The sequence below is a fragment of the Polyodon spathula genome, chromosome 17 (assembly GCF_017654505.1).
Source record: "Polyodon spathula isolate WHYD16114869_AA chromosome 17, ASM1765450v1, whole genome shotgun sequence".
In the NCBI taxonomy this organism is placed as follows: Eukaryota; Metazoa; Chordata; class Actinopteri; order Acipenseriformes; family Polyodontidae; genus Polyodon; species Polyodon spathula.
Window position 1 is genome coordinate 7727681 of NC_054550.1, and position 14712 is coordinate 7742392.

The following is a 14712-nucleotide window of genomic DNA, read 5'->3' on the forward strand; positions in this document are numbered from 1 at the left end:
CACGATAGGTTGGTGATTGGTTAATGGAATTAATAATGCTGTACTTCATTTAAGGTGTCAGTTGACTTCACCTCCTTTTTCCCAATTTAGTGATTCAACCATTTCTTAACCCACTTCCTATTCTTTCTCCCTCTCCTCTCCAAATTCTTTGCATTCAGCTCTGTACCTACAAACTACAATGGATCCCTTCCTCATCCTGCAGCTATCCACATTACACTGTGTGTGTGTGATTCACACACCCCGGAATGCTATCATATGGAATGTACGATGAAACAATGCTGTCTTTTCTATGTGGGAATATTTGGCATGAATAGCTGGAGAGTGTGTCCTCACCAGCATTACAGTTAGCATTTATTAGTTTCAACAATCTTCTTCACATCTCCCACAAAGTTTAGTTTGCAGCTGACAGCTACTCATGTAGGCATCTTTTTTTTTTTTTTTTTTTTTTTTTTTAAATGTTAAGTATAGTATTCTCTTGCATTTTTAATACTCTTTCTTTGGGTTGCAATTATAATGGTATAAAACTAATAAGAAATTACTCAGGACAATGTAACCACTCATTCCTGCTGTTTTATCTATCTATCTATGTATCTTTATCTATTTTCCACAAATACAGAGATCCTTTGTGACCCACACAGATTGACAGACAAGGACACATGGTGCCAAAAATTCAATTCTTTCTTGACATTTGTTAAGTATATTGAGAGTTATGGTCTTTCAATGACAGCGAATGTAAATTTCAAGTGCAGTTTTTTTATATTATATATTGTACATGTATTTCAGATACAATGCTAAAGAGCCAGGCTGCTATTAAGAGTTACATGATCATCAACAAGTAGAAAAATTGAAACTGGAGACAATAATGAATAAGGGCTTTGATCTAAAATATAGGTGCTATCAATGACTACAGTTTTAATATCAGTTATAATATATATATATATATATATATATATATCTAGATATATATATATATTATATATATATATATTATATATTACAAAGTTTCAAGGGTCTGGTTAGAATAGGCAGGGCTGGCGTTAATTTAGATTTAATGCGCCCTCCCCCCCAGGTCAGATCTAAGATTGAGAAAAAAATATATGCAAATCATTAAATTAAAGTTAAATGCAAAAATAAAACCATAATATGCATCATTTTTAGAACATTTATAAGGTTGTATATTTTTGCAAATTTGGACCAGTAATGAATTCTTCCCCTTTGAAGGTTCTCCTTCTCTCGTAATGTGTGACATTTTCTATTCTGTGTATTTTGAGGACAGAGTCATATTGTGGTGCAAAATTATTTTTAAAGTGCCTTTTATGTGTTTAAAGTACATTCCATCCTAAATGTATAATAATGACGAATACAATATCCCAGCAGTCTAATGTTAAGGTTCCTACTGAGACAGTAAAGGTAAGCTGTACACCTGCACATTACCAAAATCTGATTATTACATACCTCAGTTAAAAGTGTCTAGGGACTCTAGTAACAAAGGCAAGCTTAACAGAACATTTAGTAATTTAACTGCCTTGAAGATGTGTCTTGCTAGTTCTATAACATTTCTATTTTTTCACCTAATACAATCAAACTTTGGACTGGTTTAAGGAGGAAAAAGATGTTTTCTGCTATTTCCTATGGGAGTGTTAGTTCAGAGTATCTGCTTCACGTTCAGTCATTTTGAAGTGGCAGTCTTGATTTCCTGTGCAGACCCGATGTCCAGTGTACTCGGCAGTAGCTTTGTGTCCATAGCGTTTTGAGATACATCCAAGGAAATTGGGCAGGGTCCTATTAAAATGACAGTCTCTAAAATGTTTTATTTATTAAAGGTATTTTGAATTTATAGCTCATTCCCAAGGCTGAATCTACTTCTTCCACAGACTGCAGCGTGTGCCACTGGGCTACGGGCCTCCTGGGATTTGACAGCATGTCAGACCAATGGTGAAGTTGGTTGCCTGCTGCACCGCAGCCCAAGAAGATCTTGCCAATTGCATCATTTTTGCTCACCTTGTCATGGTCCCACACAGATATGACCATCTGCACTTTCTGCAAAGGAAAAGTGAAGATAAATTCAAAGAAATGCATGTTTCTTAACCATTCCTTGCAAAGTTGTCATTCTAAGAATCCATACGCTTCAGGCCAGGTAAAACACCTTATGATAGACTTCTATTGTGACAACTAATGTCCACTGACCTACCCTTATAAAATAGTACAACTTTTTATTTGCAGTCATTTTGCGGTTTACATTCCTTTTCACATTCACTGTACAAATTTGCTTGTTTTATCATGCTTTAACATTAACATTTAATTACACTTTGATGTGCCTGTAGCTCTACTTTTATAAGGGTTTATATCATAAATCTCATTCACTTGTGATTAGGGTGACCACCGATCCCTAATGGGTGGGACAATCCCGAAATGTAAAGATCAAGTCCCAGTCCCAGGCTAAATGCCTCCGGGACGACATTTGTCCCAAATTCCTAGACATAGTGCAATCTTACAGTTTAGCACCACAGTCAGACCATTGTATATCAGTTTATAGCACATCATAGCATCACCCCTGCCACATTATTTTGCAATGCCTTACACTCGCCATTTGAAACAATAAAAAAAAAGTATATGTATGTATGTATGTATATATATATATATTGATTCAACCCCCGCCCACTCTCTCGGGGGAAACAGTAAAAAAAGTTTTTAAAAAATATGTACATATACCCCAGCATAACAAATGGCAGGTGTCCCATTTTTGCATTTTGAAAAGGTGGTCACCCTACTTGTGATGTGAATCATATTCCAATTCAGGTTCACCAATGAGATGCTGATGAAATCTATAGAAATATAAACTACTCCAGTTTATATATGGGTTTATATTACACCATTTCCTGATTAAATAGTAATTGAATTGACCTTTTCCCAGCTCACCTGTACTTGTTTAAAGGGCACTTCGAAAGTGAATGATTCATTGAAGTAGGGATTCAGTGTTTTCTTTTTTACTGTTGTCTTCTTCTTCTTCCACTTTTTCTTATCCAAAATAAGCTGGATCTTGATATACGGATCTAAAAACACAATTATTATAGCTAATGATAGAGAAGCAACACATCTTTTTGGTCTAGTATGGGCATGTGCAACACCATTGAATGCCTGCTCTGGTTTCATCAGGCAGGTAACAGGACAGGTTGCAGAACTGGCCTGAATTTTTAAACCCCCCATTTGATTCAATTTCAGGCTTTTTTTCACAGGTAATGAAATAATCTTCTACAGTGAACAGTTATGTATATCAAAAAAACTAATTTCAAAGATACAAATCATAGACTTACACATGCTTATTTTATATTGAATTGTACCCATATGTCCCAAAGGTAATTATTACCTGACAGCCCCCCAACATCCATCTTCTTCAGGTTCTTGGCCTCCAGAATAACAACGGTGAGTTTGCTCGTGGTGGGAACGTACCGCAGGGAGAAACAGATCTCACCAAGGTTCTCGTGCTGAAATAGATTCACATGCTTCAAACTCTTGACACATGGTGTGTTAGGTGGTAGGGTAATATTGAATGATACTAATACGAGGCAGAAAAAGATCAGATTTAGAAAGTAAAATGCAGCATGTTTTGTGAACATAATCTAAGGGGTATGTCATGTCAACAAATAGTTTGTAAACATGAAGTAAAACGGGAATTTGAAAACAGCTGGGAAATTGATATGTTGGATGTGGATTTGGAAATAAAAGCTCCCCTCATTGGATGAGAAAGGTATAATAGTAATACTACTATACATGAGTTATAACTATACTAGATCATTTATAAATAGCAATGGAGATTGGATGAAGAACATACCAAACTTGTATCCTTCTGGGCTAACAGTAAGATACAGTTATAGGAGTTCTTAATAGAAGAGCATGCTGGGAATTGTTTTAATATTATTACCTCAGATTTAGAAGCTGCAGTTAGCTCCATCCACTCTTCAATTATGTGATTCCAGTTCACTGTGTTGAGTGGAATTCTCAATTCCCCAATGATGTCATGCTTGCTGAACCTGTTGAAGTCATATACCTGCATCACGATAGTCGATTCATTTAGCTCAGCCTGGGGTATCTGAATAAAGTACAAACGAAATAGGAAACTTGTTGAAGTATACATTTGAAAAGGAAATTTAAATGATTATAGATTGAAGAAGAATTTACAAAAAAAGTGTTAAATGATGTGTTGAATGAAAAGAATAAAACCTTTTTTTTGGAAACAGTAAAAAATGAAATGTATTTAATGCAAAATTTAATATATGAATATTATCTTCTGTATGGCATTGCCCTCTAATGGTTCATGAAAGCTCTCAGGTTTCTTAACAGTTTAGAAGTAATAAAGGATCATACCTGAAACTTGAAAATCTCATTAAATACGGGGTTGACTGTTTTTCTGTACACTTTGGTCTCCCACGTCTTTGACTTGTTTGGAAGCATGTAGACCTTGACGTAAGGATCAGATGTCCCACCCAGATCCATGGCCAGTAACTCAGCTGCCTGCTTCACTCCAACAGTGAGCTGCAGAGAGGAAGAGAAGCCTATTAGATACATACAGGACTCTATCGTGAGCCATTGGTCACAAAACCTGGAGCTATCCAAGTGTTTTGGAGCCTACCACTATATAGCATCAAACACTAAAAAGTGCTGCTGCATCTTGTTCATAATGGTAACGCACACACTGTCCTCATTACAACCTAAAATCAATGCCTGCACACATGACTCAAAATGACAAAAATGGCTATTTTCACATACTGTAAAATTGAACGGGGAAGACCTTAAATATCCAGACATGCAAGGCTAAATTTATCTATGTAAAATCCATGTAGTTTCCAGTACTTAAAACTGATTATTGAAGTCTGATTGAAAACGTGTTTAAAATATGGCTTATGCCTTTACAGAGGGTTGTATTTATACAGCATTAGCCTGTCAGCAAAAGCATAGGAATACAATGCATGTATGGACATGCTGATCTTGTATGAATGGTTTGGAGGGTTGTATGTTCTGATGGTTAATCCCTGTATCAGTAGTGGTTCCGATATATAGATGAGGTTTACAGTTTATGGTGTTAGACAAACCACTCGACTGAATTACTGCTTTGAATATGATGACCAGACATCCATTACATGACTCAAAATGCACTGCATTAAATAAGTAATTAGAGATTGCTATAAAGGCAAATAAAAAGAATGAACCTCTTGATTCTGAAAATTGTATTCCAAAGAATACTGCAGCTTTCCCTTTGGCTTGTCATTCGAACCATAATCCAAATCCTCTAAGCCTGGCTGTACCTGTGAAGAGGAATCAACAGTTTTTAATTGAAGAAAGTGAAAAATAAAACAGGGCACAAAGTGTCATAATAATAATAATAATAATAATTAGATTTTTGGAATCAAATTTTTGGATGAGATTTCGTAATAAAAGCATAGCACAGTATAATAAAGCATAGCGAAAGCATGGTAAAGCACAGGTAAGCATAGTAATGAATAGCAATGGCAAACCAGGGTAAACTATGCTAAATGCATATTATAACCATGGGAAAAACATTGTAAAACTGCAAAAATACCAGGCAACATTACTATGGTAGACTTGTATAAAGGTTGAATCGATATCAACCAAGCGAAACAAAAAAATAATAATTAAAAAACTGAAAAATAAATAATAGTATGTATCAAAATAAGCAATAATGGTTTAATGTAGATTAACACTGGGGTTTACAGTGTACAGAGCTGCCGCGCATTCAACTTCTTAGAGCACACAGCTTTGGTGAAGGCATGTTATTAATCTTACCAGAGCTGCTGTGGTGGATCCTTTCATGCCATCCAATGTGATCTTCTCATCTTTGTTTTTCTTCTTCTTTCCTTTGCAGCAGCATTTGATACAAATGCAGAAGAAGCAGATTAAGACGACAAGACCTATAGCTGCAGCTATAGCATAAATAGCCCATCTTGGCACTATATAAGAAGGGGGAAAATCAAACTTTATTAAAGAGCTATTTGCAATCTGGACACACCCACGCTATTGCCAGAAAAAAATGCATGGTATATATGAGATAGAATGGTTCATAAAATTAGTAAAAGTACAAACGAAAGAGACACTAGAATCAGACCAATTGTCTTAATTAATGCTTCAGGATGTGTAACTGCAGAGCTGAAGCTTACAGTATATTTACAAGTTCAATAGAGATAGAAGTCAAAGGAATGTATGTAAGAATGTAAGACATGGTACACTTTTGTTAAACAAATGTCACAAAGGCTCCTGCTATCAAGACACTGAAGACTTACGAAGAGCTTACTTTTTTTTTTTTTTTTTTATTAAAATCTATGGCAACTGTATCTGTTTAAAACAAGCTCATTTGAAGGTATAAAAACCTTGGTCATAGATTTTAACCACTCAGAAGAGGTTTTGTACACTAGATATCCCTGCTGGTTATTGCTTAATTAACACAAGTATTGTGCATTGAATGGAAAGCCACCGGTATATTGTGTTAAAGAAATGCAGTGGAACAAATTTTCTATATCATATGACTTGAATATATTTTAAGCAAAGTTTCTTTTTCATACAAATCACAGCTGCAGATTCAGCTTATTTACATGCACATTTCTATTTTGGAGATAGATCATTCCCTATTCAACGGGACTCATCAGAAAGAGGGGTTTCCAAGGGAATTAGGTGTAAGTGGAAAGCTGTGCTGTACTTACATGGGATCTTGTTGAGCAGCTGAGTGATGAAGTCAGGGGTGGCTGTTGTGGTGGTGTTAAACGCTGTAGTGGGTGTTATGGTGGTAGCACTGATATTGTGAGCGTTAGGAGCCATGGCTTGGTACGATGGATATGGGTTAGAGATGAAATCTGCAGGAATATAACACTGCCAAAAATAAATGATAAACCCTACTGGTATGACAGACCAAGTTATTCAGACTTTCAATGTGTCTGAGAGACCTAGCTACTGCATGCCCATTGAAATTGGGATAATAATTCAAAATGTCTTGGAGTGATTTAGGTGGCCAGTTATTGCCAGCAAATGGACTTAAAGTAGAGCTTTTCTTAAACATAAAACCTGCTACTTGAGTGTAATGAAAAACTTGTGCACTAGTCAGTTTTGCAGCTGATAGTTTAGATTTTCTGACATGTTGACACAAACATGGCCAATTTACTTGGAAGAACACTTCCAGTGTTACTTTACATTAGGAGACAGGAAGTAAAGGGGGCAAGAAAACCAAACACTACCATCAAGGTGGATAAATCTAAAGCAAAGCGTAAAAAATAATAAGGAATTTATGGAGACTGTGACATGCTAGCAAGGGGTATGAAAACACTTTCTGTGCTTTGACTTTTACATCTTTATTAATATATATTATATGATGCAGATATATTAACAGATTGCATGGCTAGCATGGTAAGTCTCAATCACTTGAAAATAGTATGCGGAGATCTTGCACCTGTTCTCCTTGTCTGTACAGTAATACGATATTTTACAAGAAGTAGTCTTATGGTACCCTCTGCTGGAAGCAATACAATAATACAATTGTTGGTTTTATACTAACAAATATTTCTGGGGGTTACATTTTTCTGCAGTTTACCATCCTGTGTGCTGTACTGTATTAGAAACCAGTTTGTTTCTATCCCACGAAGGTTGTTTTATTGTACACAAGCCTTATTGTCATTCTGTCAACATATCATTTAAGTCGGGTTTTGTTCAAAGTTACTGCAAAGGCAGGCATTACTGCACAGTCTATGATTATGTGTAAAGTTGGAAAATCCATTTGCAATGGAAAAATATGTCTTTAGCCCTAAAGCACTGGTTACACCTAATGCTTTGTTACCATATTAGCCTTTGTGTGTTTGCAGATCAGTTAACTTTCAGTTAGTCATTATATTGTATCATTAGGTCTGTCCCTAGTTAAACACTACATTGAGCAAACAGGCACCACAAGTCATACATATTAAGTATAAATAATGCATATAAAAGCCCAAGAGAATACTGCAGATTTGGGCACACGCCTTACAGACTGCCAATATGCGTGGCATGCATTATACTGTGTTATATATGGGGCTACTGCAATCGAAGGAGATCTAAACAAATATAAACTATCAGGGGAATCCACAGCCCACCATGCATCAGCAACCCCTGTGGCCAGTAGGGCGCCTGTGGTTCTGCAGTGGAGCCTCCAGATCTGTGTTTTCCTCCAGCACTATAGGTCTGGTGGCCTCACTGTGGATACACAGTGAGAAAAATGACAGATTGGCAGGAGCATGTTTCAGAGGACGCGTGCTCCAGCCTCCGTTCCCCGAGTAGGCAGGGGGGTTGCAAGTGGTGGGCTGAGGATACAGACAACAATTGGGCACACCAAATTGGGGAGAAAACCAGGGTAAAAATTGGAGACAACTAAATTAAAAAAAAAGGTGGTCAAAGAACCCCATAGAAAAAAACATCAACACATCCCACAAAAAATGTTATCTTATATATATTTTAAAGCACTTAAAATTGTATTTATAAACCATTTGTAAATGTTGATATTATAGTTTATAACATGCTTTCATTTTATGCATGTATGACGATCCCATTGTGAAGATTTGCCCACTTTTTTTGAGGCGTAAAGAGAGGGTGGTAGTTAAGCTCGCTTTAAAACTGTGGGAGAAAATGAAAAAGAAAACAAACAGTGTATTGTCCTGCAACTCTACCGCCAACATGTCATGGGCCCGATTACGCAGTTGCATGGGAGTGCCCCCATAGGGCTATAAACTTTGTTACTAGGCAACAGAAGAGGCAGGGCCTTGGAGCTTAGTCACTCTGTGTTAACAGCTCAGAGGGGAGTGTGCATAGCAGTGCCAGCTTTTAAAAATATCAAAAAAGGGTGTGTTTCAAATCTGTTTTAACAGGTGGGAACATTCATTCTTGACAGTAAAAAAAAAAAAAAATGTATAAAGCAACATAAATTGTGTAAGAAGTGATGGGAAATCTAGACTACCTCATCTTTTGAATCCCTGGGTTTAGGTATATCAATGCAATAAATGGACAAAATGCAACGTTTTTCTGGTTGAATTAAAAACATCAGTGGATAAAATCCCAACAAGCCCTCCACCACACTGCCTTTGCTATTTGTATGAACATGTACATGTAATAGCTTTATTATAAGGAAAGCATTACCCAGGTTTGAAGCCTGTTTACTAGGAAGGAAAGGCTCTCATAAGCAGAATTCAATTTGTGGGTTGAAATAGTTAATAAGCTGCTAGTTGATGAATGTAATATGGAGCTGGTACAATCCTTCAGAAATCTTGCAGTAACTTTCTGAGGAATATTACCCAAACCATACAAACCCTTGCATGATAAAAATCCATGTTCAGCCAATGATCCCATTTTAGCCTTTGCTCACACAGTTATGTACTTACAAAATGTCTGACTAGTGCTCCCCCATTATTTCCAGACAGAAGTATAACAAGTATCTACAACTTTCTGCATACTTCAGCTCCTCCACTATATAGGTACTAAAACTGACCCAAAATACACTTACTTGTTCAATGAAGGTTATTAAGAAGCAAAGACAAGTCTGGTGGTGTCTTTTTGCCTGTGGTCCCTCTCCTGTTGTACTGAGGAGGACTTGAGCAGAGCAAGGAGGAAGGAAACGACTTCCGATTGTGAGTGGCTGGGCCAGGCATTGTATAATGAAATGTGTTAAAAGCTAATGAAAACTACAGTAGAAAACAGTACCGGAGTACCAACTGAGTGGTAGCTTAAAGGTTCCTTATTGTATGATAAAACAAACTTAACATGTTGCATACACAGACATTTTTTAAATTGTTTCGTCCTCAATGAACACTTCTTTTATCAATTTTTTTTCTCTTATTTTGCATTATCTATGCCTATGCCTTTGTGTCACCCATCTACCTGCAGATTCAGACAAAATAGCATAATTGTGGACTAAAAGGGTGTTGTTTGAAAATCTCATAGAACACCATTGTTATGAGTCAAACATTTCTTCATTGGCAGCAAACATTCTTTCTCAAGCCCAATACCTTTGGACTAAAAGGACTTTTGTTTTTCTTTCCATATGTCAACTTTGTGATAACTATGCTTCAAGAAACGTCCTAATAATCTATTTAACAATCCACTCATCAAACAAAGCCTTAAAACACAGCACACCCAGTAGTCAAATCAACATTAATATCCCCTTTGAAGGAACAACATTGCTTATAAAGAATGCCAATAGTACACTCACTGCTCCCTGTTCTTTATTGAAACTCCTACAGTGCACTTTCCACTAAGGGGCTGATGTAAGGATACGTGCAAAGTGATTTGCAGCTGCACAACACCCATATTGCGGCCAAAATCGGCATTTTGCACATGTAAACCGTATTTAGCAGACTTAAAGTGGAACTTTAGCGGCCACTAAAAATGTGGCATATATAAAGAATGCCTTTCACCTGGCTTTCTGCATCTGCTATCACATTAGCATTTTGCCATCATTAAATCATATAAATGATACTGAAATGTATTGAAGAAAAGAGCATGGAATTAGGCGGGGATCTAAGAATAATAAGCAGGCACAAACATTATAATGAGGTGTGAGGATTATACCTTGCACTGGAGCAATTGCTAGCCCTCCAAAAAGTTGCACCTCCTTTATAAGGTGCAAACCATTGTAGAAGTGAGTAATTAAGAGCTGTAAAAAAAAAAAAAAACACACTATCACAGACCTATCATTGGCCTCAGGGTGGCTGTTGTGGTACACTTCCTGATGTGGCGATGCTTGGGTCTTGTTGAGGACAGGCACGATAACCTTCAGAGGAGAAGGGCAAGACGGAGACCAAGAGTCACTTAGTTTGTGATGCCGGAGGATGCAGTGGTAAGGCCTTATCGTTTCACCTTTTCATTACCTGGTTGACTGTCCTGGTAACAACGAAAGCATTGACTTCCTACACTATAGTTGGCTGAGGCTATTCCAAATAACTCAATTCATACTGAGTGACCTCAGCCAGAAGGACTCTTAGCTCTTCCTCAGAAAACTTTTCTTTTCCTTTCTGTGTATCAAGAGGACTTTGCTGCCCTTCCTCTGACACATTTTTTTTGTTTGGTTTGATTTTTGTGCCCCACAAATCCCATCCAGCGCCTACTGCTTTCTGTACTCCTAAATCACCTCCCCTCTGGGCTGTAAGTGCAGCTGCTAAATAGCCAATGCACAAGCACCACTCATTGTGACCCTCATGATCATGAATGCAGCTCATTATTTGTGTATGTTGAGTAATTGGCATTGCTCTTAAGCTTACATATGCTGCAGTGCAAAATAATTGGCTGGCCACTAGACAATTAGGATTTCCAGCCCCAATTGTTTGCACCATGCCTATCCTTACATCAGCCCCTAAGCGTCAGTAAATACTGTGTATTTCTATAGTAGTTACATAGTAAATACATACAGTATGTACTTACACATTATGACAAAGTTACTATGTATAGTTACAATGTACTTAATAAGTAAATCTTTTTGCACAATAAAACCTTAACCCTAATGCTAAAGCACATTGTTTTTCTTTGGTTTGAGGGGAAACGTTTGGCTATCCATTCGATGACCTCCTGAGATGCTGAGTGGAGAAATTAGGTGCCTCCCGCAACAGGTCTTAGTGGGTAGCGTGATGTGTTCCATGGTCTGGGACTCATGGCCAGTCATAATTCGGGTCATCCCTCAAGCAGCACATTATAAATATGCATAACAACATGTGTAAGTACACATGTAAATGTAAAAACACAGTCATTCGAGAAACTTAGAGTACGTAATGGGGTTCCAAAAATAGTTACACATCCCCATGTGTTCCTACAACTGTTTAAATAACATACCTGTCATATTTCTTTTCATTGTTAACATCCTGACAACTTTTTACACTTATAACTTAAAAGTCTGTTTCAAAGCTCTTTTCTAAATGGCCACTCTAGAGCACTTGGGTTTGAGATCTAACCTCTAAACCACTGCAGGAAGAGCAATTCAAAATAAATAAATAAATAAATAAATAAATAAATAAAACTCTGGCTTTTCTGTTCCGTACCACATCATGGATCGTTATTGCCGTGTTACCTGTTTGACACACTGAAAAGCTGGAATAGGACAATCTAATCCAGAAACTAGCAATGATATTACCTGCTGTTATCAGTAAAAAAAAAAAAAAAAACATGTATCATACATATACATATCATATACATATTATATAACTTTAGTGGCTTTGATTCTAAGGACAGAGACAGCTCTGTATATGTATCAGAACTGCAAGAATAAATGTGTTCTGATTGGTGGCAGTATTAATTGAAAAAGACCCCAATGTGACTTGTGGCCTCTTTTACAAAGAAAAACATCCTCAGCTTAAAGTAAGTAGAAAGGGATCATTACTGTGTGCAATATGTTGAGGTGTAGGGGTTGCCATTCTCTCGTAGGTACATTGGAAATGAAGCCGCCTTCACATTTTGTTTAGCCTTTGAAGCCTTAACATAAAATTATGCTTCACATAAAAACTGAAAAGTAAACAGTGCACTGAAAAACAGTAAAGTGATTAACAGATATGCCGGTTTCACTGGGGAGTCTAACATTATCAAAGAGCTAGTACTCAAGAATACTGTTAATAGGCCCTGATACAAGCTAGCATTTTTATGAGAAAATGAGTGTTTGGCATGGGCAGACACACAGACCAAACCTGCACGCACAACTACTGTTAATTTGCCTAAACCCTGCCTTATTGTAAGTAAAGTAACTGAAACTGATATTGGAATGAAAAAATACTTTAGCTTGTTACTTGTTACTATAGTCCCAGACTCATATACTTTAGGTAGGCCAGACTTGCTGCTCATACTTCTACACACGATATGAGCGATGCTAAGATAACAGTTGACCAGGATTTAGGAGTTCCTGGTTTTCACACATCAGTTACAATTTGACTCAGGTAATTTCTGTTTACCTCTTCTGTGTAAAACTGGCAAATGATCACACCTGCCCCAGGCTGCCCAAAAATAGCGTCATGTTTTCTTTCTTAATAGGATGTAGCTGCTGTCTGAATAATTTTAAATGTAAAGGTGATTCCTGCCATATTTAGCCATGTTAACCTTAACCATACCAAGACAAAATGCACACGTATAATCTTCTTCTTGAAATGAAATATAAAGGATGCGAGTTTAAAGCATTAAGAAGGTTAAAAAGGTTCAGGTCTTCTTAAATTTATTCTTATTTACAGTACATAACATTTATACAGTATTTGACATGCTCTCTGAAACATACCATGACAACAACAGAATAATTAATAAAACCAAACACTGCAGGCGTTGCCAAAAACCGTGAACACGAAACCCTTCTATGAAACCTTGCTTTCTGTGGTAGAAAATGTTTTTTACTTGCTAAAGAAGAGTGACAATTGACCTGTTAAACACAACAAACAAAAAATCAATAGACTACAAAGTAGTTGGCTGCCCAAATCCTGAACCACAGTCCACAGGACATATTAGACACCAAACTGTCTAGGATGACTAATACTACCTCACTGCTTAGTGTTTTCTTTCTTACCTGTTTTCTGGCTGTAAATATACAGCCTGCTAGCCCCAAACAATGTTGATAATGTACATGTGATATCCAAAAACTTGAGAGTTCCCTAGATCCAGTCTTCTATCTCCTTCATTGTTTAAAGACAGCTATGTTCTTCCAGAAGAAAGCAAAACAAAAAGTTTACTGTGAATAGTAACTAGGTTCTAGTGAGTTACCCAACAGGATTTTCAACTGACACCTGAGACACTTATTACTTGACTGGTAGTACTGGCCACACCTCATGTTCCAGTGGTCTACTTGCTGATATTGTCAGGAACCTCCCTTTAGAATGTGTAGGTGGGGCAGAAGAGAATTCCACCACACAGAACTCAACAGGCAGGCTGGAATTTCCAGTACACCTGTCAATCAAGCACCCCCTACTAGTGATGCTGTAGATGGAATCCCAGACATTGTTGAAAACAAGGTCTGTGTTCTTTACAATATACAATGCTGTACTGTGGTTCCCATAGTAGCACTGTACCATTATATGGTTATACTCTATACACTCTTTACAGTTTGGTTGAAAAAGAAATACCATAGTACTTGTTTACAGTCAAACTTGCTTATTAAAATCACTCAAGGGACTGTCTAAAAGTGGTCTTTCAACTTTTTAATAAATAGGTTTTAAGACAAAATCAGAGCTGTAATCATGATAATGAGGGTAGAAATGAGCTCCTCCTGTCCATCAGGCTATTTAGCAACTGTACTTACAGCCCAGAGGTGAGGTGAGTTAGAAGTACAGAAAAAAGTTTTCTGAGGAGCTAAGAGTTCTTAGAGTGTCTTGGGTACCAGAATGCCTTGGGTTGTGAGTTGAAAAGCTTGAACTGTCCCAAATTGTCCAGGTGAACATGAAGCCATATGGTCACCTTACCTAAGGATCATGTTGCATACTCTGATTTGCAGGGTCAGTTTTATACCATAATGGAGTCTAGAATTTTAAAGGAAAAATGAATAATATTTTTGCACACATATTTCTCCTTTTTCTTCTCCTTCATAATTATAAACACTGTGGGTTTTCTAAGTCAATCATGTTCCAAGTACAGCTCTTGTTAAATGCCCTCATACTTTGAAATCTGGTTACACTTAAAAATATATACATTCATGCAGTTTGTTTTAGAATAGTATTCTTTTTTGTAGCATTCCTG

At 37.0% G+C, this 14712-nt stretch overlaps 1 protein-coding gene across 7 annotated transcripts; it reads right to left on the reverse strand.

Annotated features, from left to right (window-relative positions):
• Positions 1–1008: 1008 nt before the first annotated feature.
• Positions 1009–13782, reverse strand: syt8 (synaptotagmin VIII). 7 transcript variants are annotated; one of them, XM_041276693.1, is made up of 10 exons: positions 13550–13782; positions 10710–10792; positions 6714–6863; positions 5803–5966; positions 5208–5303; positions 4366–4533; positions 3923–4090; positions 3368–3485; positions 2920–3053; positions 1009–2040 (listed from the first exon to the last, which is right to left on the reverse strand). In XM_041276693.1, the coding sequence occupies exons 2-10, from the start codon at positions 10714–10716 to the stop codon at positions 1801–1803; spliced, it is 1245 nt and encodes a 414-aa protein (XP_041132627.1). In that variant the 5' UTR covers positions 10717–10792; positions 13550–13782; the 3' UTR covers positions 1009–1800. The 7 variants fall into 7 exon arrangements, with proteins under 7 accessions (XP_041132627.1, XP_041132630.1, XP_041132628.1 ...); XM_041276696.1 differs by having other exon boundaries at positions 6714–6879; XM_041276694.1 differs by lacking the exon at positions 10710–10792.
• Positions 13783–14712: the final 930 nt, after the last annotated feature.

What these genes read in the sequence shown, in the direction of transcription:
- syt8 (XM_041276693.1), bottom strand. An exon ending in GATCCACCACAGCAGCTCTG is followed by an intron (nt 5,304 to 5,802) that starts GTAAGATTAATA and finishes TCCTCTTCACAG; the next exon opens with GTACAGCCAGGCTTAGAGGA. An exon ending in GGATGTTGGGGGGCTGTCAG is followed by an intron (nt 3,054 to 3,367) that starts GTAATAATTACC and finishes TTGTGTTTTTAG; the next exon opens with ATCCGTATATCAAGATCCAG.